At 36.8% G+C, this 27,538-nt stretch overlaps 1 protein-coding gene across 3 annotated transcripts in view; it reads right to left on the bottom strand.

The window, feature by feature from the left end:
• Positions 1–11,518: 11,518 nt before the first annotated feature.
• Ppp3ca (protein phosphatase 3 catalytic subunit alpha) overlaps positions 11,519–27,538 on the bottom strand; it is a 305,087-nt gene continuing 289,067 nt past the window's right edge. For 2 of the 3 annotated variants that reach the window (XM_078021875.1, XM_078021873.1), the window contains exons 11-14: positions 27,355–27,439; positions 20,334–20,431; positions 17,238–17,267; positions 11,519–14,154 (exon numbers count right to left, since the gene is read on the bottom strand). In XM_078021875.1, coding sequence (XP_077878001.1) covers positions 13,958–14,154; positions 17,238–17,267; positions 20,334–20,431; positions 27,355–27,439 — 410 coding nt within the window. In that variant the 3' untranslated portion in view covers positions 11,519–13,957. The remainder of the gene's footprint in view (positions 14,155–17,237; positions 17,268–20,333; positions 20,432–27,354; positions 27,440–27,538) is intronic. The other variant, XM_078021874.1, reaches the window with a different exon arrangement.

Raw genomic sequence — 27,538 nt, 5'->3', positions numbered from 1 at the left:
ATGCCCCTGGGTTTTGTCCTCCATATGAGAAGAAGGAGAAAAGCCTCAAAGCAACAAATTTAAGTGAAACAAAAGGAAACTGATTCATGATTTAAAAACATAATATGCACTTTTCTCAGAATTTCATAAACTTTACTCAGGAATTTTTTATTCGCCTTGTTAATTTCATAATAACTATGCTGTAGGCTCAAAAATCCAATAGCCAGGAGAAATTTGACCAGTTATCAGGATCTAATAAAATCCTTTGAAATTCAAAGCTTCCCTCATATTCAGACCATCTTTCTATATTTTAACATAGAAATGGTACAGAGCCATCCTTGGATTGGGAGAAGTTCTCTTACTTTGAGATCACTCGTGTCTTGTTCTATCAGAACACCCACCACCACATGCATTTCACATTTTGTTATTACTATGCTTGTTGTCTCTGTTGTCTGCTAAATTGCATGTACTATGCTTGTTGTATCCACCACCCCAGATATACACTTGGTTGGAACCAAGTGTATTATCTGTAGCCAGGATAGCCTAACTCAGTTCCTAGAGCTCAGTGGATCTTGATAGCTGATCACCAAATCAATAAAAGTGTCTTTTTCTTCCATTGAATCATTTGCTGTGCTCAGAATTAAGGATAACACAAGATAGGAAAGAGGAAGATGCAAGAAGAGAAAAGAAGGGAAGGGTTGTTAGGAAAAGGAAGGAGAGAAAAAAGAATGGGAGAGGAAAGGAAGGGAGAAAACAGGAGTCAAGTGGAGAGGAGTTCCTCATTAAGTAGCTTCACCAATTGCTGTTGAGTCTGAGAGACAATAGAAAGAAGAAAAAGTAAGGGCATTGCTATCCCAACCAAACAAAACAGTATGTAGAAGATAGCTAGACCATATTTAGAATGAAGTCTTAATACAAACTTAACCAACGCCTTTTTGTTCCTACTTCCTGAACATTTAGCAAGTACAGTTAGTATGTTTCCATGAACTTCTCACTTGTATTTATGAATATATATAGAAAGAGACATTACTTGTTCTTTTTCCATTTCACACTTTAAGAATGTAAAAAAGCACATTTTCACTTTGGTTCTGAAGAGATAATTTTGATAAAACAATTGTTGACTGTTTTGTTAAGCAATCTTCAAATCTATCATGGGAATAACTACTAGTTAGTCCATACCTAGACCATGTCATCTTCCATGTCTAACATGGTTTCTTCCCAACCATTGATTAAATGCACCACTTCCCCATCCTTCCAGTTTCCTTTCACCTAAAGAGTATTTGCCATTCTTATTGCTTCAATTCAGTGTGAGAATCAGATAAATCCTACAGATTCTTCTCTTTTCTCAAGTATCAAAAGACTGGAGATTCAAGTCTGCCTATTTTTAATTGAACTCAGAAGATAACTTCTGTGCAACTTTCCTTGTAAAATAATGAACACCTTCTAAAGTGGGTCAAATTTCAACAAGTGATTTAAATTTGGCCTCTGAGAATCAAATATTCTTTCTCAGTTTGTTATCTTCCATTCCTTAATGGACGACTTGGAGCGTGATTATTACTTTCTTTCCCAATAAAATGTAAGGATTATAGACAGCTTTCCTCATGGATACCAACATTGTACCCCCTTTTCCTTCTTGGATGGCTGTTGTATGTGTCTGGGTGGGGGAATGTGAGGTGAAAGTAGTGAAGCACAAGTTAAGGAGAGTTTTCAGAGTCTAGCACCCCATCATGTGTCTGTTCCCCAGATGCTGATGGCTCCCGATGACTTTTGCAAGCTGAGAATTCATCTATAAATTATACCCTCATGTCACAGTAAGGCTACTGGTGATCTGGATTTGTCAGCTGCTCATGTGTTATTGGTTACCATTCTGAGCGCCAGATAAGCTCTCCTTCGTTTCAGTTTATTATCTATTTTGGAGTCTTCTTCTTTTTTAATCAGATTCTATATTTCCTCTCATAATTCCTGACCTGTTGTCAATCTTATCCAGTATTGGTTTTTTTCTTCATTTTTAAAAATGTGTAGTAAGCAGGCTAGCATTGGCTTCCTGGACAGAGGCCTCTCATCTGCTAAAAGAGTCTCCTTCATGTATTACATGGTAAGCTGTATACATACTTAGGATTCTAGGAAATAAACTATAGATTCATTATGGTACATCATATATCTCCCATAAGACACTAAAGACTATTTGTGATTTATTCATTCATTCCTTAGATAGGTCTTGAGCACCTTGTTTGAGAACTGCTGAGATATTCTTTAAATAGCTTAGATGTTCATGTGTATATTGAAATCTGTTTTGAGAACACAGGGGCAAATGTGAGAACTCTTAGTGGCTAAATAAAAAAGGCACATTTATATCTATTGGAATAGAAGAGTGTCTGTAAAGAAAATTGTTCAATGGTTCAGTTGGAAAGGTACAAGTGACACAACTCTTTTTGAAATGCAATGGGCCAACTGGAGAAGCGCTCTGTCATAGAAGGACCTTGAGAGACCCTGAGAAGGCAGGAAGAAGGTCTGTGATGCAGGTTACAGGTGAGAGTGAGAGAAGATGGTGGAGCACATTGACCATGACAGACATCAGGTTCTTTTTGAATAGAATGGAACTTTGAAATCATTTATAAATGTTGAAGAGGCAGGAAGACAGATGAACCAAACTAACTGTGTTTAGAAACTATAGTGACTTATTCCTCCAAAGTCCAGAATTAGCAACACTATTTAAGAGAAAGAACTGTTAGTTTTGACTGTAGATTTTTCCTAGAATTTTTGCTAAGAATTCACCAGTCTTTCAAGTTTAATTTCTAAAGAAGAATTCTAGTTCACTGCCAAGATGTGCTTGTTTCAGCCTCTCCTTCAAAGCAATGACGCATGAAGACAAAGTCTTAGACCTGGAGTCCCATTTTCATTATTTTTTTTGTGTGCATTCGCAAAAGTGATCTACCAAACTTTTCTCATAATTAAATCATGACAAAGATATACTGGGCCATATGAGCAATTCTGCCTTCTAAATTATTTGAGTTATTTGTGTTTTAATAGTACACAAATTTGTGAGAGCCAAAAATTTGTGCTGTGTTAATAGCAATATATATATTTAAATACATATAAATATATTTATATAAAATATATAAATATATTTGCTCTTAAAATTTATATATGTATATATATATGTATATAAATCAACAAACACATGAAAAAATGTTCATCATCACTAGCAATTAGAGAAATGCAAATCAAAACCACTTTAAGATTTCATCTCACTCCAGTCAGAATGGCAGCTATTATGAAGACAAACGATAATTGTTGGTGAGGATATGGGGGAAAGGCACACTCATACACTGCTGGTGGAACTGCAAATTGGTCCAGCTAATATGGAAAGCAGTATGGAGATTCCTTGGAAAATTGGAAATGGAACTGCCATTTGACCCAGCTTTCCCTCTCCTCAAACTATACCCAAAGGATTTAAAAACATCATACTACAGGGACACAGCCACATCAATGTTTATAGCAGCACAATTCACAATAGCTAAGTTGTAGAACCAACCTAGATGCCCTTCAATAGATGAATAAATAAAAAATGTGGCATATGTATGCAATGGAATATTACTCAGCAATAAAAGAGAATAAAATCATAGCCTTTGTAGGTAAGTAGATAGAGTTAGAGAAGATAATGCTAAGTGAAGTTAGCCAATCCTAAAAAACCAAATGCTGAATGTTTTCTTTGATATAAGGAGGCTGATTCATACTGGGATAGGGAGTGGGAGCATGGGAGGAATAGACGAACTCTAGATAGGGCAGGGGTGGGAGGGAAAGGGAGAGAGCAGGGGGTAATTAATGATGGTTGAATGTGATGATCATTATTATCCAAAGTACATGTATGAGGACATAAATTGGTGTTAGTATACTATGTATAGAACCAGAGTTATGAAAAGTTGAGCTTTATATATGTAATAAGAATTTTAATGCATTCTGCTATTATATATAAATAAAAATAAATATTTTTTAAAAAAACGAACCAAAAATTGGATGTCAAAAGAAAACAATATTATGCCCAAAACTTAAGGCTCTAAACAGATGAAATACAGAGAGTGAGAATCTGGTGTGTACATCATTTGTAAGGATTGAATGTGGCAGAATTATGATTGCAAGCAACTCCAACAAACTGACTGCAACAGAAAACCAAGAGAAAAATAGAAATGTTGGAAGACTTGAGAAGCATCTGGAAGCAAGAACAATTAACCCAGTGTTTTCAGGGGACTTCCTTATGTAGAAAAATTAATTTTTCTCTGTTCTTTTTTTCAAGAACCAAATGCTTAAGGAAATTACTTTAATCGGTATGGTTGCAAAATAAGTTACAGATGAGATGTTAGACTTATGTGCTAAATTAAACACAGCTATGTTCCATCTTTTTTTTTTCACCTCCTATATTTATTGATTGAAGTGGCTTAATTTACATATATTTCCTACAAAAATGCCTTGGAAATAGGAAGTCAACAACATTTGTGATGAAATTAATTAACCAGATTCTAAGCCAGTTCCCGAAAGCATCAGCTCTGCCTTAGGACATAGTCTGAGAAAGTTTAAAGTGCCAATGTTCCTCACAAGAGAAAAAGAATATTGGAAAAGAAATTAAAACTCAGGGTAGATGGCCTGGTTTGTGATGGGAAAAGAGGTCAGGTGTAACATAGCATTCCATTTCATTTCTAAAGTGAAAAATGCCTACATATTGGCAGGAAAACCTGGTCTTCTGATTCAGCCAAGGAGGTCAGGTCAAAACTTTATTTTTTAAAAGAAATAGATCATGTAATCGGTTGCTTGAAAGTAATTGAAGGTTGGCACAATGGGCAAACCATTCCCCTTGAAGACTCACTCCTCTCAAATTGAGCAAATGTCAGAACCAGACATCAAAACCTAAGGTTTGTCTTCTAATTCTCAAAGACTTTATTGTGTGTGTTTTCACATGGACTTGTGTACGTGAACTTTCCTGGGCTTGTGTAAATGGTTCAGACCAGGCTGCCTCTGATCACTGAGCACTTAAATGGAAGCAGAAATCGTAGGAGAACTAGACTAGAAGGAATGCTTAGAACAGCAATTTGTAAACCTTTAGAATCTAATGTTTCATAATAAACCTTCTTTGCTTGGTGGTATTTGATTTTTGTTAGGTCTTTTCCTCCCTCCCTCCCTCCTTCCCTCCCTCCTCCCTCTTCCTCCCTCCCTCTTTTTTTCTCCTCCTTTCCTTCCTTCCTTTCCTCCTTCCTTCCTTCCCTCTTTTCTTCCTTTCCTCCTTCCTTCCTTCCCTCTTTTCTTCCTTTCCTCCTTCCTTCCTTCCCTCTTTCTTTCTTCCTTTCTTCTTTCTTTTACTGTAACTCAGGAGGGATTTACCATTGAGCCCCAGTCCTTTTTTATTATTTATTTTGAGACAGGGTCTCACGAAGTTGCTGAGAATCTTGCTAAGTTGCTGAGGCTGGCCTCAAATTTGTCATCCTTTTTCCTCAACTTGCCAAGTTGCTGGGATTATAGGCATGTGCCACAGTGCCAGGCTGATTTTTGTGTTTTTTAATATTCTAATTTACTTTCAATACTTAATATTAGCTCTCATTTGATGTTCAGTTCTGTGTTTTAATACTTATATAAATGCACATAACCAGAGAAATCTGTTCACAGAATAGTTCTATAACATCCAGAATTTCCCTTATCCTGACTGACTCTTTGACCCTTGTCCCTGCCCTAACCCCAGAGAACCATTGATCTATGTAGCCTGTCACAATAGCTTTGCCTTTGCCAACATGACATATAAGTGCAATCACTTGCATGAAATCTTTTGAGACTGGCATCTGTTGTGGGGCAAATCTCCATTGTTTCTCTGCAAATCTTGTGACAGCTTTTGTTGCCGGGCTAGAGGAACCCATTAAAATATGCAGCTCACTGCTGTTGGTGCTGCACTTTGCTGTACCTTTGTCTCTGACATAGGAGTGCTTGGTCTTCAGTCAGCATCTATTATACTATAATACTGTTACTTTTTAAGCAGGCAAAACCTCATACTTTCCACAATTCTTGATACTTTCTCCCCCATTTTGATTCTTATGTTAGTGTACATTCCAATAATGTATTAGTTTCTGCTGGCTGCTGTAACAAAGCACCACAAACTGGGTGGCTTAAAACAACAACAAAAATGTATTGTCTTACAGCACTGGGGGCTTCAAGTCTGAAGAAAAAGGTGGCACACTTCTTCTAAAACCCTAAGGGAATCCTTTCTTGCTTCTTCCTAGCTTTTGGTGGTTTTAAAAACTCATTTGTTGGCATGGGCCTGCAGCTGCATAACCCCAGTCTCCATTTTTATAGTCACATGATGTTCTTCCTATGGTGTCAGTTTTTATACAGCTATCCTTTCTTTTATAAGGACACTAGGCAAATTGAATTAGGGGTCCACCCACTTCAACTAATCACATCTACAATTGCCCTATTTACAAATAAGAGTAACATTCTGAGATACTAGGGGTGGGGACCCTGATCTATCTTTTTTTGGGAGGGACGGGTACCAGGGAATGATCTCGGGGCACTTGACCACTAAGTCACATCCCCAGCCCTATTTTGTACTTTTATTTAGAGACAGGGTCTCACTGAGTTACTTAGTGCCTCCCTTTTGCTGGGGCTGGATTTGGACTCATGATCCGCCTGCTTCAGTCTCCCGAATCACTGGGATTTACAAGCATGCACCACTGTGCCTGGCTTTGTGACCTATATTTTTTAGTGGAACACAATTCAATCCTTAACATGTAGTCTGTTTCTTTTTGTTGCTAAATACTATTTCATTAAATCGTTTGTACACTTTTTGTTTATATACAATTTGTCCATCAAAGGGCATTAGCATTATTTCCAGGTTGTGATAATTAAGGATAAAGTAGCTATAAACATTCATATACAAGGTTCTGTGTAAATACAAGTATTCTACAGTAAATACCTAAGAGTAGAATTACTTGGTTATAAGGTAATTTTTTTCTGAAACTGCTTAACCTTCTAAGAAACTGGTTTCTAGGTTGGTTGGTTATATTATTTTTGGATCTCCAACAGGAATGCATCCAAGTTCCAGTTGCTCTGCGTCTTTATAAGCATTTGATGTTGTCAGATTTTTTTTTTGTCCTGTGTGAGGGTCCACCCCCCCCCCACATTGAAATAGGCGTGTAGAGTTATGTCATTGTGGCTTTCATTTGTATTTCCTCAGTGAGTAATGATGTTGAGCATCTTTTTATATGCTTATCATCATCTAAATGTCATGTTTAAGGTGTTTTTTGCAATGTTTAGCTCATTTTAAAATTCATTTGCTTGTTTGTTGCTGAATTTAGACAGATTTGCACATATTCTACATACAAGTCCTTTGATATAGCTGGGATCTGAACACATTTCCTCCCAGACTATTATGTTTTATCATTTTCTTAACAATGCCCTTTATAAAGCAAAACATGGGAATTGTGATGGAATCCAATTTGTCACCAACTTTCTTTTATAGCTTATGCTTTGGGTGTCATAAATGTCAACTGTTTGCCTAGTGAAGGTCACAAATATATTGTTCTATGCTTTAATTTTTGGGTGAGGTAAAAGGTAGGGATTTCTGACAATGGATCTCTAATTGTTCCAGCATAATGTGCTGATAAATTATCTGCATTGAAATGTTTTTGCATATTTCTCCACTGACCACTTGTATGAGTCTACTTTTGGACTGTACTCTGTTTTATAAATTTATGTCTCTATCCTTTCAATAATACTATACTCTTTGGAGTCATATATATTTAGAGTAAATGTAAACATTGAGTAATGTGAGTCTTTCAACAATGTTCAACTTTGTCAAAAACTGTTTTGGGTATTTCACCTCTATATTTTCAATATAGATTTTAGAATCAGCTCTTCTATAAGAAAATCATGCTAGGATTTTGGATGGAGTTGCACTAAATCTATTGATTCACTTGAGATGAATTGACATCTAACTATATTAAATTTTCAACTCCATGATCTCAGTATGTCTCTACTTCTAGGTCTTTTTGATTTCATTCAACAACAAAATTTCGTAAGTTTTTGCTTCAGTTGTCATAAATATCTTAAAAGAATTTGAGAGAGAAACAAAGTCTATTATTCTTAACTAGATATTTACTGTCATCTCTTCAAAATATGCTTAGTAGTCATCCCTGTGCTATTTCTTCTGATTTTAAACTGTACATTCATAAACTTTCTCCAGCCCTTATTAGATGCCTGCTCAGAACAACCAATCAGAACCAAACAAAATGCTATAAATATTTTGCTTTTGCCTTCCACTCTCTAGATTTACTACACCTCTGCCAAGGTAGTGGTTACATTACTGCAGTAAGCAATAAATTCACCTTTGCTTTATTTATAGGTTATTTTGGTGTTATTTTCCAGTAATCAAACTGTGTTGTGTGAATAACTGATTCCAGGAGCTGTGAGAGGTTTTCTGTTTTTTTTTTCTTTCATTCTTTTTCCTTTTCTTTTCTTTTTTCTTTTTTGCAATAGAAACCAACAGAAGAATATTGTGAGGATGCAAAGAGGCTAGGTCCTTCATCATACTACTGATATACCAAATTAATCCTATGACCTAGTCTGTAGTCCCAGATGTCCTTGTCACCTAACTGTAAATATCCTTGTGGTTGGAGCATAGTCAGATATTTGATTGCTTGTGGCTGGCTTTCTGATACATGTAACTGAGGGGATGGCACCCTAGCTTATCATTCTCATCTCTCACTCCCCTCATTGCCATGCTTTAGCCAAGATGAATGACATATCTCCTCCTTTGCTCTTAACTTTTTCTCTCAGGCTGAAAGTACCCTCCATACTAGCCCCATCCCTAGCTTGCCCAACTTCTTTTTCATTACCAAGTCATCTTCCTAGGAAGGGTCAATCCAAATGCCATTTCTTTTAGTAAGTTTTCCTGACTACACATATACTCTCAGCCCCTGCCGTACACACAATCTTCAACTACAGAATATTTATATTAAGCATTCATGTATCTCAGCATGCTGTTGAACACCACAATAATAACTAAAGGTTATTGAATGTTTATTTTGTGCCAGGCATGATGCCAAGTACTTCATTTACATTGTCTTCTTTAATTGCCATGAAAAAAATTATGAAATGACTACTCTTTAAAACAATTCCTAAGTTTCTCAAGGCCACATAGTAGCAGAGCTAGAAAAATTCCAACTCTGGTTTAATTCTGGATCAGAATCAGTATGGAGTACATCACACAAAAGTGAGCATGTGTGGCAAAAACATTGATTTATTTTCACTGCTATTGCATATTGCAAGATTTAAGATTGTTTCTCAAATTTCATTGTATTGTGTTCTCTACTGGGCACTAGCAGGTGCCCAGTACAGAATTAATGAACAGTTAATGAACAGTTAATGAACAATTAATGAACAGTTGGTCCTTCCTCTGACCTCTAGTACTCCCATCCCTCCTCCTCAAGCTCCAGTAGGGACATCTTTATTAGCATTTGACCAGCCCTGTCAGAATGGTGATAAATTATTTCTTACTAAGATTTTAGTAGCTGACAATGACTTATAGTTTCCTTCTATAATATTAATAGATATTAAATTTTTTGAAGGTAAGTTATGTTCAATATACATTCAAAAAGCAAGAGTCAGATGGCAAATTGCCTCACATCCTGAAGAAGTTGACATATTATAGATCAATTAGAACTATTGTGAGGAAACCTAGACATCCCCAGAATTTGATAAAAAATTTTTGAAAGTAGAGGTTGAGCATCCATAATCTTAAAAATATAAAATCTGAAACTTTTTGAGTGTTTATAAGACTTGAGATGTTTGGATTTTGGAGAATTTCATATTTTCAGATGGGGGATGCTCACTGGTAAATTTTAAGTAACTGTTTCCAAATCTGAGACACTTCTGGCCCTAAGCATTTGGATAAGAGATACTCAACCCGTGTAACTTGACAAGAATATCTTAAGACTGGAGTTTAAGTCAACTTCGTGATATAATTCATTATATATAATTGTCAACTTAAAGCTTTGCTGTTCTAATGGAAACTTCTCAATTGATATCTTATATAGATGCTTAGTATGGAAAATCCATAAAAGAGCTACTGTAGCTGAGGCGCAGAGCTCAGCCCCCCTGTTAGTATTCCTGTGAACACAGGCAGCCAGGGCACAGGTTGCTTATCAAAATTCTGTTCTTCAAAAAATTGAGTAGTTGAATAGATATTTAGAATCTTATTGGTGAAGAGTAATTTAAATATGATCTAATTCAATCTCTTTGAAGACAGCCCTTTCTACCATGTCTAGTATGTGGCTCCTTCCATGCAGCATCTGTCAGGAGGTATTTGTGGCGCTGACTTAAATTGGCCTGGGTTTTAACTCTTCCTAAACAGGCAAAGCACTCACACTGTTTATTCTTTGAGTAAGCAACCTTTCTTTGCTACTGTTACTTCATAAGTAGACATTTTTTCTGACTTAGTACTATGTCTTTTGGAATAAGCACTCAATATCAGAGCTGTCAGGACTCCTGTTGTTCACCTTTATAAGTTTCTTCAGTTTTTCCTTGAAACACACTCTTTCTCCTGCTGGGTGTCTAAGTCTCCCACAGCCATTTGAATTTGTTGATGCTGCCTCTTGAAAATGCAGGCACAAGAAGCAGGTACATTGCCTCATTACTATGCATGGATTTTTTTGGTTGAAAAACTGAATTTAACATTAAGCGGGCTTTTCTGGTTAAACATTACCGTATAATATATCCAAAAGGAATATTCATGAAATAGAGGGAACAGCAGCTCAGTGTTAAGCCAGAAACTGACTCACTGCTGGATGCACTGTTGACATTTAACATTATCATGAAAACTCATATGTTGTTACAGTTGCCAGATGTTGTGTATGTTGTTACAGTTGCCAGATGTTGTGTGTAAGTGTGTCTGTGTGTAAAATAAGACTTCAGAACAGTGAGAGGAACACTGAGAATCTCAATGTTCATGGAATGCATATAGAGTGCATAGTCACAGAACAAAGAAAATGTTTAGGAGATCTCTCAATTGTTCAGTTCAAGGGCTTCCAGTCTTAAGGAAATGCTGATACCCATGTAGGGCGAACTGAAAGGTCTATGCTAGAAGGATCCGGTGAGAGAAGGAAGCAGTCAAATGAAAGTATGAGACACTAAGTAAGATCATATGCACTGTCCCAATTGTGGTGCTGAATTCATGTTGGGAGCCCTGGTTTCTGCCCAGGAGGTGGGTAAAGGGCAGCAGACTGGAGGGTGATTTTGTGTGTGTGTGTGTGTGTGTGTGTGTGTGTGTGTCCAAAGGTTCACTGGCATAAAGAATTCCAGAATTCAATAGTTTTTTTTTTTTCAAAAGTTAAGTGAGCTAAATCTAATCACTAAAACCTGGTGTGGAAGTATTGTACTTTTTGAAGAAATAACTTCAGCTCTGTAATGATTTCTTTGATAGACCAAAAGCTTAAGCAACAATATAGAATATTACTTTCCTAACCACTGACCAGAAAGACCAAGCAATACTCACATCAACTGCTTAGTTTAATGTCAAATGTTTATTTCTATGCCATAGTTGCCTTAGCACAATTTGTAAAAGAAAGGAATCAAAAAAAAAAAAAAGATTTTTTTTTCTTTTTGTCAGGATATTTTCTCCGCAACTGAAAGAAAGAAAATAAACACCTTGGTACCAGAATTACCATTTCTTTCACATAATTCTAGTAAGTTGCATCTAAATATTTTTCTTGGATATCATTTTTCTTTTTTAGAAGGGGAAAACATCCACAGGAAAAAATGTTTGGATTCAGTAGAATAAAGATGGATTGTCTTTGTCAGAGAATATATCTGGAACATCTTTGTTTTGGTACACTGTATTACTAATCACCATATTCTTATTATTTCATATAACAGGCATACTTTATTACATAAAACAAAGTGCACTGAACATGAACAATGTTAGAAACAAACTGAAATCTGGTGTGTCTTAAATCTTTCGGTGATTTGATATTAGTTGAAGCACAGGAAGGAATACAAATTTCATATCCATACAAATGCAACTCTCCCTTGATGAAAATGCACTTAGTAGCCTAGTTCCTTCTGCTTTAGGAGACAGGGCAGCCGATACAACTGAAACAACCTGATAACAAATAGATGTATTTTTTTTTTCAATAAAAAGGAATACTCTGGCTTCTTGACTGGTTCCCACATTCGAGAGAGCCAGAAGGTGGCATTTGCTTGTTAAACAGACTTCTCTCATCTGATTTGAGACACAAATCCACCAAGATTCTTACAGCAGAAGTAGGCACCACACCTCAAGGTCACGAGGCCCTTAGAAAGCAGCCTATTCAGGTAACTCTGCGCCCAGTTGGTGGTGGCCCAGCACCTGGAAGACGCCCTGGTGGCTGTGCACATAAATCCCTTCAGCAGACTCAGTCAAAGGGTGAGAGTTCTTTAAGTTCATGCACATTTTATTGAGTAGTAATATAAAATGCTTTTTCTTTTTCATTGTTACAAGTGCATGCTTTGATTGCCAACATTTCAGAAGTCAAATTACAAAGGCCAGGCTTTAGGCTGTAGTGAATTACTTGGGCACTTATACAATTGTTAAAAAATATGAATGGACTTTTGTTGTTGTTATTGTTGTTGTTTTCAGAATGAACCAGTTGTAACCCGTAACTGATATACAAAGGGGAAAAAAAGTGAAAAAAGTACATATTTTTGTGGCACATGACAGAACGGAACGAAATAACTAAACCGTTATGACGTTAACAGTTACCATGCATTAGAGTTTCACATGTAACTACAAACTTATTTAAATTTCACAAGGTTTGCTAAACATGCTAACCATCTATATGTGCACTGACAAGCTTATGTTAAAAACTTTTAAGAATACTCTCCCCTTTAGATTTTTTCAAAGCTTTTTGATTACAAAATTTCAAAGGCATTAAGCATTTTAGAGAATATAAAGTACGCCAGTATACATACATTTCCAGTATATATCAGACCACTAAGCGCATTACAGTCCCATACAGGCCGATACAGCCATTTTTTTTTTCTTAAAAAACATGCATAGGCAGATTTTTTTTTTTTTACAGAATATAGATGCTTTATCACTGTACTTAATATGGTGTCTTGTTCACTATTACTTAAAAATGCACCACTCATAAATATTTAATTCAGCAAGCCACAACCAAGACTTGATTTATCAACAAAACCCCTAATATAAACAGCAAAAAAGATAGGTGTAATTATTCCAGTTTTTTTTTAAACTTAAAGAAAAGATATTCATTGCCAAATTAATAAGATAAGTGTTATATGGAAAGAAGGGCATTCAAGCACACTAAAGAAACCTGAGGTAAGCATAATCTGTACAAAATTAAACTGTCCTTTTTGGCATTTTAACAAATTTGCAACATTCTTTTTTTTTTTTCTTTTTCTGTTTTTTTTTTCTAAGACTGCCTAATTCAGTTGATAGCCATTGTGACAAGAGTAGCAAAACATTATCAATAAATAGTCCTTATTTAGTTTGTACATCATTTTTGTTAAAAATGTTTGATGTCATCCATTTTTAGTTCTGCGACTGTAAACGTACAATAGAGTAAGAAATTAGACAAAATTTTCATGTCCAGTAACAGAATAAAAGGCCGTTCATTTACCTATCTATAAGTCCCCAATGAAGTAGGAAAACATGTTCATTCCCCTAACATTGCAGTATATACTAGCATTAGCTTCCTTTGAAAATTTTTTCCCTATAAGCATTTTTAAAAGGCATATCCAAAAGAGGTGTTTAATCACCACCCTCACCAAAATATAGTTTCTCTCTCTCCCTCTTTTTAATGATAGTGTAAACTGAATCCAATTCCTGGCCCCCAGAGCAAACAAGCTACCATCAGAGGCAAGAACATCCAACTGCTGATAGGCAGCAATCTCCCTCATGCCCTGCAGCTCAAAAAAAAAAAAAATTGTGAACAGGAAGTGGTCACTGAATATTGCTGCTATTACTGCCATTGCTGTCCGTGCCGTTAGTCTCTGAGGCGAGAGCTTTGTTGATGGAGTTAAGGTTGGCATCAGAGGGCATGGCATCTCTGCGAGGCGGCATCCTCTCGTTAATTCGGTCTAAGCCCTTGGCCTCCTCGAAGCTAGTGATCTTATGTTGTGGCGAAAATCCTTTGATAGCTAAACAGAAAATCATTAAAAAAAAGAGAAACAGGGTTAGCCAGAGACAGAAGAAGGGCACAGGAGGCGCATCAGGTGATGTTAGAGACTTCGCGGTGAGTGGGAATCCTTTAGTGGAGAACAACGTGACGGGACCTGAACACAAACACAACAGACTCCTTACCATACTTGGAGATAACCAAAGGTTTGAAAACAGCCAATGTCTCTTGCCAACCAAAATGTCCTCTTGAAGTTATTAAGATATATGCATTTCTCTTGTCTTCATGAAAGTTTAGATCAAAGAAACCCAAAGTGGATATGTAAAGAGGAAAGTGGCTTCCAGGGACAGGCCTCTGGAACCAGCATCAATTGGCCACATCCTTAGCATGGTTACCCACAGGGCCCGGATCTAGACAGACATGTCCCCCCTGTGACTCTCCCATGTGCTCTCCATGGCAAATTCAACAGAATCACTGTGTCTTCTATGCCTCAAAGTCCAACAATGGACTTATAGCAGACTGTAAAAGGAGCCAGAAAAGAAATCGACTTGGGTATGTCCATGCCATCTCAGAATCCCACAAAGCAAACAACTCAATGGTGTCGTTGAAAAAAATGAAGAAATTATAAACTCTTATTTTTGCACTCAACTTTGGAAGCATATAGAGTGGGTGACAAGTTAAGATAAACTCAGAAAAATCCATATCAGGTCACTATGTAGAGAGGCTTTGTCTGCCCTTCATCAGTGAACAGGTCAAACTGATGTTCATCTGGTGTCCAAAGCAAAGCTCTTTCTTAGTAGATCAATGTAGACATAAGTGGTGATTAAAGAAGAAAAGGGGGGAAACCCTCTTTTTTACACTTTTTAGCAAAAATGAATTGGACTGGTTTAGATCCTATTAGCAATTAAAACACAGAATTCTCAAAGTGGGCACAGTGATATTTGAGTTGTTTTCTAGTAACCCTCAGTACACTACAGATATAGGTAGGAATTTGTATAAGGAACTTAATGATTTTCTTCCAAGGATGCATCAACCAGTGAGCTGTAAATAAAATACCCAAATGTGGAACCAATGACATCAGTTTGCTTTACTCCCTGTGAAGTGCAAGACAGGTACTTAAGGGCCAATCACCAGTGCTGAATGAGGCTGCATCTCCATTGTGGATTAAGGACAATTTCAGAGTACCTTTATCCTCCCCACCTTATTTAGGAAAAAACGGAAAGCAGTTTCCAGCTCAAACTCTGCCAGCCACTCCTACATGAGTGCCTTTCATCAGTATGGATGGGATTCTTAAAAGAAAGATATACAAAGCTCATTACAATAACGATGAGAAATAGATTATTCCTTCTCTGTATTTTAAAGGTTAGCATAATGGTGATTAGTCAACCGTGAGAGGAAGTAGATGGGGTAATGGGGAGAGACCAAGGCCCAAAGCAAAGCTTCTTAATTTTTCTGTAATTCGGTAATAAATTGTGAAATAATAGAGCTGTTTAATGAGCACCCACCCTGAAAACTAACTCAATTATTTTGAAGAACAATATAACATCACAAAGTGGTACCCTACTCTTTTTCTAAACTACTTTAAATATCATTTCATCATCGTGAATGAGTATAAAACATTTGTCGCTATAATTTATGAAGCGATTTTATTAATTGACACGGCAAAAGTGGAATCTCTAGGTTGTAAAAGCCAATAAAGAGGGAGCGTAGAAGTAAAAATCTAGCTAGAACAATGGATGTTTCTGGGATGGGGCTCCATTCTAATCATTTTTGTCTATGCTGGATGGAGGAATGTGCTCTGCTGTAGTTGCTGGTCAGACAATGGGTATTAGCAATTTACATTGGTAGTATACTTAACACAACACAGAGTCACAGAAACCACAGAAAACAGCCAAACTATCAACAAGAATGCACACTGCAGATTAGAATTTGCCAAGAGGAATAGAGAATTCCCACATAAATAGCAGTTTGTTCACTGCTATTTAGGAAGCAGTTGTATTTTCTCTTACAGTGCTGTCATTTTCCCCTACCATATCCAAATCACGTACAAATTGTAAGTCTAAAGTGGCACGCTTTTACATCATATCAAAAGGACCATATGCAGACAATTTTGGGAAAAATAAGAAGTTATCTTGCAAGAACAAAATACAACTGAAGAATTTTGTTTTAAAGGGGAACTTCAAATTATACTTTATCAAATTGTCAGAAGATATGGCATAGATAATATTAAAATCTATTTTGATATGCAGTTCTCTCATAACCAGAGACTTAAAAAAATTTGCTCAAAACAGTTACATAGGGGTCAACTCTACTGTCCTTGAGCAGAGTTAGGACAGTTAGAGATGGTACATTCTGGATTTCCCCTCCAGCTCCTAGCACGGTGCCTGGCACAAAGCAGACACTCAGTGAAAGTTAATTAACGGAGCAATCGCTTGATACTCACTATTCTTATAATCGGCCACTTCCACAGGTGTCTAAGTGCATTTAGACACCTTATAATATTTTACTACTGTTAACTGTCCTATAAGTCTCAGTAGGTTAAAGTTGATAAGGCTAAACAAACCTTTTATCTCATACACATCTGTCTCGTCTTGGAATAATTTTAGAGACACGGAGTAACGCTGAACTATAACAAAGCACTATTCAAATGAACTGTTTTGGGCTACAAACTTCTGAAAGACTGGAAATTAATAAACTATCTTTACTCTTCCTTTTCAGTGCTGCCTGAAAGTGATTTGAGGGAGGGACATGGTTCAGCTCCAAGAATACTGTTTATGTGTCATTTGTCAAAACAGCTGCCATAACCCCCACCCCACATCATTCAAAATATATAAATTCCTTTTGTTTTCTGTGATTATACTAGGTTCATTGTATACAGAAGTCAAACATAGCTTTAAGGGAAAAAACAAACAAACAAACCATAGAAGGACATTTTCCCCTTTAAAGCAAGAACATTTTGGTTAATACTGAGCCACAACTGTTAGCCCAACACCCACACACTCTGTACAAGCTACAGCAAAAAAAAAAAAAAAAAAAAAAAATGAATACACCCAGCAGAGCCCTTATCTGTTGCAGGTACAACAGAAAGGGGACTGGCCAATTTACCTTCATCAGCCTCAATAGCCTCAACAGTAGCTGAAGAGAAGAAAGGGGGTGCAAAATGAATGAGAAAAATGAGCAGAGGATTTTTTTTTTTTTAACTCTAAGAACAAATCAGTGACGATCAAAGGAGCTAAGAGAACTAATGATCCTGTAAGTGCTGGATTCTGGCACAGACAACAAAACAGAAATGCTAAAAAGAAAGGAAAAAAAAAACACCACCAAAAAATGATAAGTTTAAGTTTAAGATTTGGCTACATCTATCTGAGTGAACTGCTTGGTTTTTGCTCAGTAATTAAATGACAAAAAAATTTAACCCTTTATGAAAAGACTTAGAAAAGTTTTATTTTACTTGGATTGAATTCATAAGGGATTATGTCATCTAAAATGTGCTTCTGTCTCACAGAACACTTTAAAATCTTTTCTGGATTTGGTGATTGATTTACTACTTAAAAAGACCAGACAAAATGGTAGAACTTGAAGCAGAGCCATGATATCAGTGAGACAAATCATACTATTTAATATTAAATGGTACTATTTATTTCCTACTGCCATGCAAAGACAGGGGATGCAAATTTAAAGAAAGATAAAATCAATGTGTTCATGTTCAAGAACATGTGATTCTTTAAATATAAACATTTGGGGGTAGGGATTGGCAAGAGGGTGAGGGAGAATGGAGAAAGGAAGAAATGATTGTCTGGACTTCTTTTGCCAGGAAGAACAATTTAAAATCAGTTTTCTTTTCCATATGGGAATATCAGTTTTGGAAATGAAACTCTCCAAGTGTTAAAAACCCAAGTGGTAACATGGCAGCAGCAGCAAGAATTCTTTCTATCTGCATTTGAAAGAAGAGGCAGCCTACATATTGAAACCTCATCTAGGAGGCGTCTTAAAAATACACTGAAACAGCATATTTCAGAGTCAGAACTTTTATAGTCCGTTGCTTTATGAGCAATTTTTATGATAAGGTCTGGGTCTATACTTTCACAGGGATATGGGTCCTTCCGAGTTATTAAGGCTAGTTGGTATTTCCCTAATTAAATGCTAAAATGCAAAATGTCTCCGTAACCCTTAAATGTTTAATATTAAAATTTTACCCCTTAACTTTAATTTGCATTTTTCTTATATTTTAAGATTTTACAAGTGGAGCAACTGCCAAATCTGCACTCTAACTTCCTTCTGGTACATTCTAGATTCCTTATGGCAAAAATAGAGGATGATTGCCACCAAGGAGAAGAGCTGAAGACCAAAGCACTGAGAAAGACCCCTTTGAGACAAGCAGAAGGGTGTCAGATGATGGGTTTTCAAGTTTTATTAATGTATGTGGTTTACAGTACATATTAAGTTTTCCAAATCTGGGGACAAACAAGTTTCCAATCCACATGTCTTTTGCCTGTCTGGAGTGTGTGTGTGTGTGTGTGTGTGTGTGTGTGTGTGTGTTTAACACAGGATAACACAAACCAATGGTTTTAAAATAAAGGAAAAGAAAATGCAATGACTGAAGTTAAAAATGCAGGTGGAAATCTAGAAAAGAAACAAAGAATTATAACAACTTAAGTAACTTAAGTTTCAAAAGTAAAGCAAAAATCTGGAACCACACCAGCACTGACATATTAGAAATATGTACTGCCCGCTATTAAATGCATCCTTCTAAGCAAATGAGGCCCCGAGTTTCTGATAATACACTTGCTGTGTCTTAAAATGTGCTTACCAGAAACTGTAGATTTCAATCAATTAGGTAGAAGTGCATTTTTTGCACATCTGATTTATCTATGCTAACGTTTTAGTGAGCTTTGGTGGAAAAATTTTTGTGTTTGTATAAATCTATTAAAATAAATAATGTCCAGCTATAAATTTAAGAGAGAATTTACTTTAGTACTTTGTATTGTCTTATCCTAATTTAAAATTCTTTGAATTTCTGTGGAAATTCGGAGTGATTTTGGAATAAATTCATCTGATAATAAAGAGAATTACTGTGATGCTGCTAGGATGTGATCATTTAGCAATACCGTATTCATGAAGTTGATCATTAGCCTTCATGTAGCATTGTCTAAATAATGTAACTGTAAAAATACCTGAATCTTCTAAGATGAAGGACAGGGATGGAAAAGAAAATATGAGAAAGATTCAGGGAAAGACACAGGAAAATATGAGGCTGAAATTATTTAAAAATGTTATAGTGTATTTTTCTTTTAATTTTTTTCTGTGGAAGTCAAATCTAATACCAAAATTTCCACATTTTAAAATTTTATTCTAAGTAATGATAATAATTAAAATTGATAACCAGACATTAAAAAGAGTGTGTAGCACCATGCTGTCTAACATGGTTGCCACTAGCCATATGTAGCTATTTAAATTAAATTTAATGAAAATTAGATAAAATTTAAAAATAAGTTTTTCAGTTGTATTAGCTGTATGTCAAGTGCTTGACAGTTATAAGCTACCAGTGACTTTTGCACAGATGAAGAAATTTCGATCATCACAAAATTTCTATGGTACAACACTGGTCTAAAGAACTGTGGTTTTCATATAGACTCTCTTAAAGGAAATACTGTAATTTCTTTCAAAAATAAAATTAGTGTCTTCTTTTTATTTTGGAAAGATAAACCAAAGGACACATAAGACTTCTAATATCTATTTAAGTGGATAGTGAAATCAACCTTTATATATTCTTAGATTGTTCAATAAAATCTAGTTATGGATGTGTATTTGGGTGTGCATATGTTTATTTCATCAATCAAAAAGATAACCAGATATCTATTTAAAATATGTAATTAAAAACTTATTTCAGCAATTGATTGGCTCTTGGTAGTCAAACCTGTTGTTCGAGTCTGCAAGCTGAATGAGTCTGCATATAGCTCAGCCTGCAAATGTAGATTCCTATGTTGATGAGGGAATGGGTGTAAGGGTTGTACTGCAGTAAGTGGGGGTGCTATTATCATGGACATGACTGACCAAACTGATGTGGGGGTTTCAGCCCTTCTTCCAGCCAAGAAGAACTGAAGACCAAGACAGAGCTTGAATGAATGGGTAAATCAGGGCTCTGGTGGCTCAGCTGGCTGTGATGCTCCAGGGTCAAGGTCATACCACTGGCCTGCTTACCGCTTTGCAGAGTTTGCTTCCCTCCAGAAAGCACTCCGCTGGGGAGCATGCCGGTGGGGGTTAAGCCTTTCAGTGTCAGCACACTCTCACTCTCTTCTCTGGAAGGCACAAACAAAGAGCAGGTGTTAGTTTGGAAGGAAAACATTGCATGTAAGAACCCACATTGGCCCTTGTGTTGGCTCTCTGGGATTTTTGTTCATTTGTTCATTTGTTTTACTTAAAATATACCATATTTTTTATACATTTACATAGAAGAGATGCTACACAAATGATGACGTTACAGTGTGCAATTGTGGAAATATAACCTCTTCTGAGTACTGAAGATACAGAAAATAATTCCAATTTTGTTATCGGATATCATATTACAAAGTGTTTGTTGTGTATCCCCCAGGATAACAGTAAACATGTTCAGAGAGAATTGTGCAGAATGCAGATGCAAATTTTTCAGCCAAGGCTCAGCAACAGTAAGTAGAACTGACTGGAAGGGAAAACCAGAATATATGGTAAATTGAGAAAAAAAAAAATTGAACTATGGATTAGATAGCCAGGGTTTACTTCCAGGGATCACTAAGGAATTTTGACAATACTTGGGGAAAACAAAAGAATAGCAACTAGTCAATAAAGCAAATGGCAAAATGTCTTATTAGCTTTTCCTTTTCAGCCACTTTCCCCACTGATTTGCTTATATAAAATTATTTTATTATCCACTAGGACAATTATTTTGCAATAATTTTAAGTACTTCAGTACTTTAATTATATTTATTCATCTTTAACACTATTAATCACTCTGATTTACTCATAGATTTCCATGATTACATTAGCATAAAATAAGAATAACCTTACATCTTTTCACTGCAATCCTCCATAAGCAGAAAATACTCCATAAGTTTTTTTTTAATTTATTTTTTAGTTTTTTAGGTGGATACAATATCTTTATTTTTAAATTTTTATGTGGTGCTGAAGATTGAACCCAGTGCCTCCTGCATGCTAGGTGAGCACTCTACCACTGAGCCACAACCCCAGCCCCTCCATAAGGTTTTATACATATACATTTGTGATGTTTGATATATATATAACTACTCAAAATTTTTACAGAGATTTCTAAATCTCAAAACTCCTCCCCAAATCTGCTACTTTCATATCAGTAGCCAACTCAGACATTGAAAATTTCATCTTTTAGCTCTTTGAACTTAAAGTATCACCCTGCAACTTCTTTCATCCTAATACTCTACCAATAAATCCTGATGGCTGTACCCTCAACATATTTCCAGTGCTGTACCACTTCTCAGAAGCTTACTCTCTCATTCCTTTGGTAAACAGCTTCATTGAGATACAATTAATGTAGCACTATCTGCAGTGTGTGATTCATTCAGTAGTGTTTTGCTTATTCAGAGAGCAGTACAACTACCACCATTATCAATTTTAGAACATTTCATCACTTACAAAAGAAGCCCTATACCCACATTAGCTGTCACTCCCCATTTCCTCCAGCGCTGTGTAACTCCTCGTCTACTTTCTACAGGTTCATTTACTCTGGACATTCAGACAAATGGCATCATACACATGTGATCTTCTGTGACAGTGTCTCTTGCCTGCTGAGAGCAGCCTCCCAATGGTTTTTTTGCTCTACCCTTGTCACATGCCTGCCCCTCCTCCAATAGCTATTCCAGCACAACAACCCCAAGGAGTCTTTTAATACCAAAGCCAGATCCTGTCACTCCTCTACTCAAAACCTCTAATGGCTTCTCTGAGAAAGGGTGAAAGGTAAAACATTAGCAAGTTCCATATGGGCCTTTAAAACACTAGACATCTAGTATTTTAAGCCCATGCTCTCCCTTCTCATTTGTCTCTCAGACTACATTTCCTATCCTGTCCACTTAGGGTCCCTCAAACACACCCAGTACACTCACCTCAGGGCACTGCACTTGCATGGAATCTGACCCCGGGTGTCTGTGTGGCTCACACCCTCTATCTCTTTTAAAAGTATTAGGGTTGAGCCAGTCAATCAATCATTGTGTACTTTCATGCAGGAATTTCACCCTTTGCAGGACTCTGCAATCAAATCACTAGAGGTCACACAAAGAAGAAATATCCTGAATGCTAAGTGGATTTGGAAAAATTAAAGAGGACTGCACAGAAATGTACTCATATTTATTTTCTTTTATATTTCAGATTCAAAATAAGGCCTTAGCCTCATGACTGTTTATTATTCATACTTAAATAACTTTGGTATCAAATCCTATATTAAAAAAAAATAGGACAGCTCCAACAATAAAAACCTACATTGCTCAGAAGATAAACTGAATTACTAGCTTCATACCTATAAAAGGTTTCTGTTAGTCTGGAGTGATTTTTTTCTCAATGTTCAAAATTTTGACTTTTGTGGCCAAAAGTAGAAAGGCTTCTTCTTCTTCTTCTTCTTCTTTTTTTTTTTTAATCATACCTTTGGGCTTAGACACCCTCAGGTTAAAATCCTGTCCTATGAGGTCAGGATGTTGTTTAACTATTTTGGGTTTCAGTTTCCTTATCTATCAAACCATATCCATAATTATAGGATTTCTTTGAGGATTAAGTGTTATACTTTATGTGAAAGCCCTGGTACCCAAGGTGGTCATTTTCTTTCCTTCCTTCCTCCCTCACCAGCTTTGCCTTTGACATTCAACTACATTCCTTACTTTCCTCACTTGTGACTCCCATTCCTGCCTCACAGGGAAGCCGCACCTCAGGTTTCTGGAGGCTTCATCATTTCTGAATTCCAATAATCTCTGCTGCATTCTTATTCTTACTGCTTTCTTTGCAGCATTTCCCACTGATGCCCGTGCCCCCTGTCTGGAAAGGCTTCTCATATCCAGGTTTTATAACACTTTATTTCTTCTTCTTCTTCTTCTCTATTATCCTTCTCAGTCCCTTGGCTGATTTTTGCCATCTCCAGCCCATGCCACACAAGGCTCTTAACCCTTAGAAACAAGGCTAGTGTGAGCTGAGATGTGCTGTAAGTGTAAATCACAGGTAGATTCCTAAGACTCGGTGAAAAAAATGGGCATGGAAAAATAGCTCCTTAATAGGTGGAACACTGATTCTATGTTAAAATGACTAAATTCTGAATCTCTGTGTTAAATATTTTGTACTCCTTTCACTGTGATTTCTAGAACATTTAAGATGACAGATGTGGCTCAGCTTACATTTCTATTGAAAAGGACTGGTCTGAGGATTAGTTTCCTGCTTCTGCCTTTCACTATTCGCTTTAGCAAGACCATCCTGTATACTGCTGTAGTGTTTTCTCCTCTCATTCAATCCTCTGTCTGCATTTCTAACCCTCCACAGTCTCTCTGAAGCTCCAAGGCAAAATTTCTAACTGCCTCTGCATGAATGTTCTGCCAAATCTAACTCATCTTTTAGATATTCAAATATTCAAATACTTGTTCTTTCTTCTATAGCAGCATCCTATAGATGCTGCTATAACCACATAGGCTATAACCTCTATAGAAAACCGTCAGAATATTTTCTCTCTCTTATCACCCCTTAAATAGGTAAAGGGTTTTATACAAACAACAGAATCTGCTCTATTTTTTTTTTTTTTGGTACTAGGGATTGAACTCAGGGGCACTCGTACACTGAGCCACATCCCTAGCCTTATTTTGTATTTCATTTAGAGACGAGGTCTCTCTGCTTAGCACCTCACTTTTTGCTGAGGCTGGTTTTGAACTTGTGATCCTCCTGTCTCAGCCTCCCAAGCTGCTGGGATTACAAGCATGTGCCACCATGCTGGGCAGAATATGCTCTAATTTTAACAGTAAAGAGATGGCTAAAAGGCTATTAGAAAACTCTCAGATCCAGAGAAGTAGACTTGTATGTTCTGTACCAGTGCAAATACCAGGACCCATCTACATTATGGGGTCAGCTCCATAAAATGCTCCCACGGATGCTGACAGCCAACACCTAGGCTCTCACTAATGCTGTGCAGTTATTCCCCAAAATACTGAGACAGAGCTTTTACATGGCTGGCTTTTCAGATTCCACACCTCACAGAGCAGTTACCTTCTCCACTGGCTGCTTCCTTATGGTGTTCAATGAGAAACAGAAACGTTATGTGTGTTCATCTAATTGGCAGATCCTAGACAACTTGCCTATACCTTATCTGCAAAGGCTGCTGAAAGACAGTTTTCTGGTTCCCCTATAATGTTGCAAATTTCTGAAACATGAGGTATGTGTTTAGTAGCTATATCGAACCATTCTGGACTACTGCCCGTGTTCATTCATCATGTTCTAGGCTTATAAAATCTTTTCAAATTCCTTTATAGATATATCCCTTCCTTTGCATTCCTTCTCCCACAGCTGATCTAACCTTTTGCTTGGATTACTTCAGTAGCTTCCTCAAACTGTTTCCTGCTGCCAATAAATCACCTTGCTAGCCAATCTTCACACTTCTATTAACACACACACACACACACACACACACACACACACACACATCTAATCATGACTTACAGCATGCCTCTCACCCTGGGAAAACCATTCCAGGACTCCTCCTTGCCTAACACACAGGGAAATCAACACACTTTATCACGGTTTCCAAGGCCTGTAAAGATCTGGGCTTTCATGCATTTTCAGCCTCATTTTTTACAAGATTCCTCCCTATCTTCACATCCTGTAAACTGGCCCTTCTATGTGCTTAGAATTCATCACCACGCTGCTGGTAGCACTTGGAATCACACGCGACCACCCAGTTCACTTTGGAGTAAGATTCCGCTCCACTCATGTGGAGTGCTGCCGGGGACAGGTGGTCAGCCTTTCCCAATTTCCTCCCTAAAGGCAGGTCACCGCAACCTTGTAAGCTTGCTGTGTAGGTTGCGGTTCAACGTTCATAACATGGGGCACAGCACCTGGCATTTAGCAAGCACCTCACAGGAGGATGCCACTGACACTGCTCTGAGGACGTGCTTTCGCCTCTTTCAGGAGCGCCTTTACCACAGGAACCCCACGTCCTGGAATCCAGCCTCTCCTTCACAGCACTCCTCCAATGTCAACCTCTTCATGAACATTCCCATTCAGGAAACAGAAAGGCTCCCTCCCGTCCAATACCACAGCAGAGCATCTGTTCACATATTTAGCAAACACTTCATAGTCTCCTATTAACCTACATGTCTGCCATTCCAATTTCGACTGCTAACTCAAAATGATTCCTGTTTACTGATCAACCATTACTTACTAAGCTCAGTTTACTTTTTTCTAGATATGATCCCCCTGCATACCACTACAGATGCTTTTATTACAGGAAAGCAGTACCATGCACCTTATTCTACATCCAATTGACATTTGTAATCTTTTAAGTCTTTGATCATCACTGGGTTCAAACAGTCCATTCCTTAATTAGGAATAATCATATCTTGTACACTGATATTCAAGGGACTGAGGGATCCTCCAATAGTAAGACCTATAGGATTCTATAGCATTGCTTCTACTACCATCATGGATATAAAAAAACTCACAATTTTTTTTAATATTAAGCAAGAATTCTCCCATTTTCCTAAGTGCAGTTTCATATGGAAATGATGAAGCCATAGAGACTTCGGATAGAAAAAGAAGAAAGAGCATTTATTGGTAGACCTAAGGCACAATAGGTGAGCAAGTATTGATGATGAGGTGTCATTTGACCTTCTGCTCTTCATAAAGCTGTTGAAGCCCATGTCTTCTTGCTGGTCCTCAAAACTGCTAGAGTTGTTCCACTTAAGGGTCTCTGCACTTGCTGTTCCCTTTACCCTGAACTGCTTTAACCTGTTCCTTCATGAAGGTCAGCCACACGGGCTCCAAGCCTCTCCTCAAGAGAATTCCATGTTGGCCGTACACTCAAGTCAGTGCCTTCTCTCCCACTTGCTGTACCCCTATATCACTTTATTTTTTTTCTATGATATATAATCAGTGTTTTAAATTTTATTATATTTATTTGTTGCCTGAATGAATGAGTCTGTTTAGTTAAAAATGAAGAGATGAGAGCAATGGTGGTCTCTATCTTTAAGGTGTAGGGAGTAAGGACACCCTTGATCTCAGCTCAACAGGCCTTTTGTGATTCCACTGGCTGTTGAGTTATTGCTGACTCGTTTTGGGTGTGTTTGAAAAAGGATGGTAATGATTTCATCCTTCTTGTGGCTTCCTGCTTTTTGCATCAAGTCACATAGTTAAGATAGAAATGGCAAGAGGAGAAACAAAAAGACCCTGCATAGCTTTTTTTTTTTTTATGAGAATTTTTGGAAAATCTTGACAAAAATTAGAACTTGAAATTATACAATATGAAGGTGCAGTATTTCCCAAAGCATTTCTGTTTTTCCTAGTGTATGTGAAGAAATGTGAACTGACTGTACTCCAAATAAACACACAATATTTTACAATAATCTTCTAAAAAAGAAATATAGTTACCACATATGATCTAGAAATAGTTGAATTTAAATAAAGTGAATTCCATTTAAGAAAATATTTGTTTTCAAAACTCAAGCTTAATAATAACAGCATGATTCATGACCCACTTTAAACAAACAAACTAGTATATGGGAACTAAAACATTAAATAACTTTTTTTTTCCTTTTAGTGATTAATGAGAATAATATGGGTTCACATGAACAGCTCATGGGTTGATGCTCATTTCCTAGAAATCTAGTGATATGCTCTGGATAAATTCATCTTTTACCGCAAAGCCAGAGTGAAAAATAAAAAGGATTATAATAGCTTTCCCTGTTTCACAAGATGCCCAACCTATTGTGAAATAAATGTTTTAAAATCCTGCAGCAAATAGAGGGATAAAATGTGATGCAATTGATTAACAGACAATTTCTTCAGAGAAATAATTTAGCAGATTGCAATGTAACTAAAGCAGTGAAGGATTCACACTATCATTTAAAAGGGGCAAAATAAAGAAGAGCAAATATATATTAGTAAAATGTTTAAATTACCAGATTAAAGTGTTAAAATAGTTATTCAGTGACACATGGTAAAATTCAAAACAGAAATAGAGGAAAAATGATCCCACCTGAGAACCGAGAACACTCTGGCCATCTTGCCTATTGCTCGGATCTTGTTCCTAATCACCTCCTTCCGGGCTGCAGCTGTTGCTCCTGTATTTTAAAAGAGAGTTTAGTAGTCAATGACGTTTATCTAAATGCAATTATTTTGTAAATTTATATAAGTAACAGAGTATAGTAAGCAAAATAAGC

This window comes from Ictidomys tridecemlineatus, chromosome 9, assembly GCF_052094955.1.
Source record: "Ictidomys tridecemlineatus isolate mIctTri1 chromosome 9, mIctTri1.hap1, whole genome shotgun sequence".
Taxonomy (NCBI): Eukaryota; Metazoa; Chordata; class Mammalia; order Rodentia; family Sciuridae; genus Ictidomys; species Ictidomys tridecemlineatus.
The sequence above is the reverse complement of the archived record's forward strand: the minus strand, read 5'-3'. Positions and strand labels throughout refer to the sequence as shown.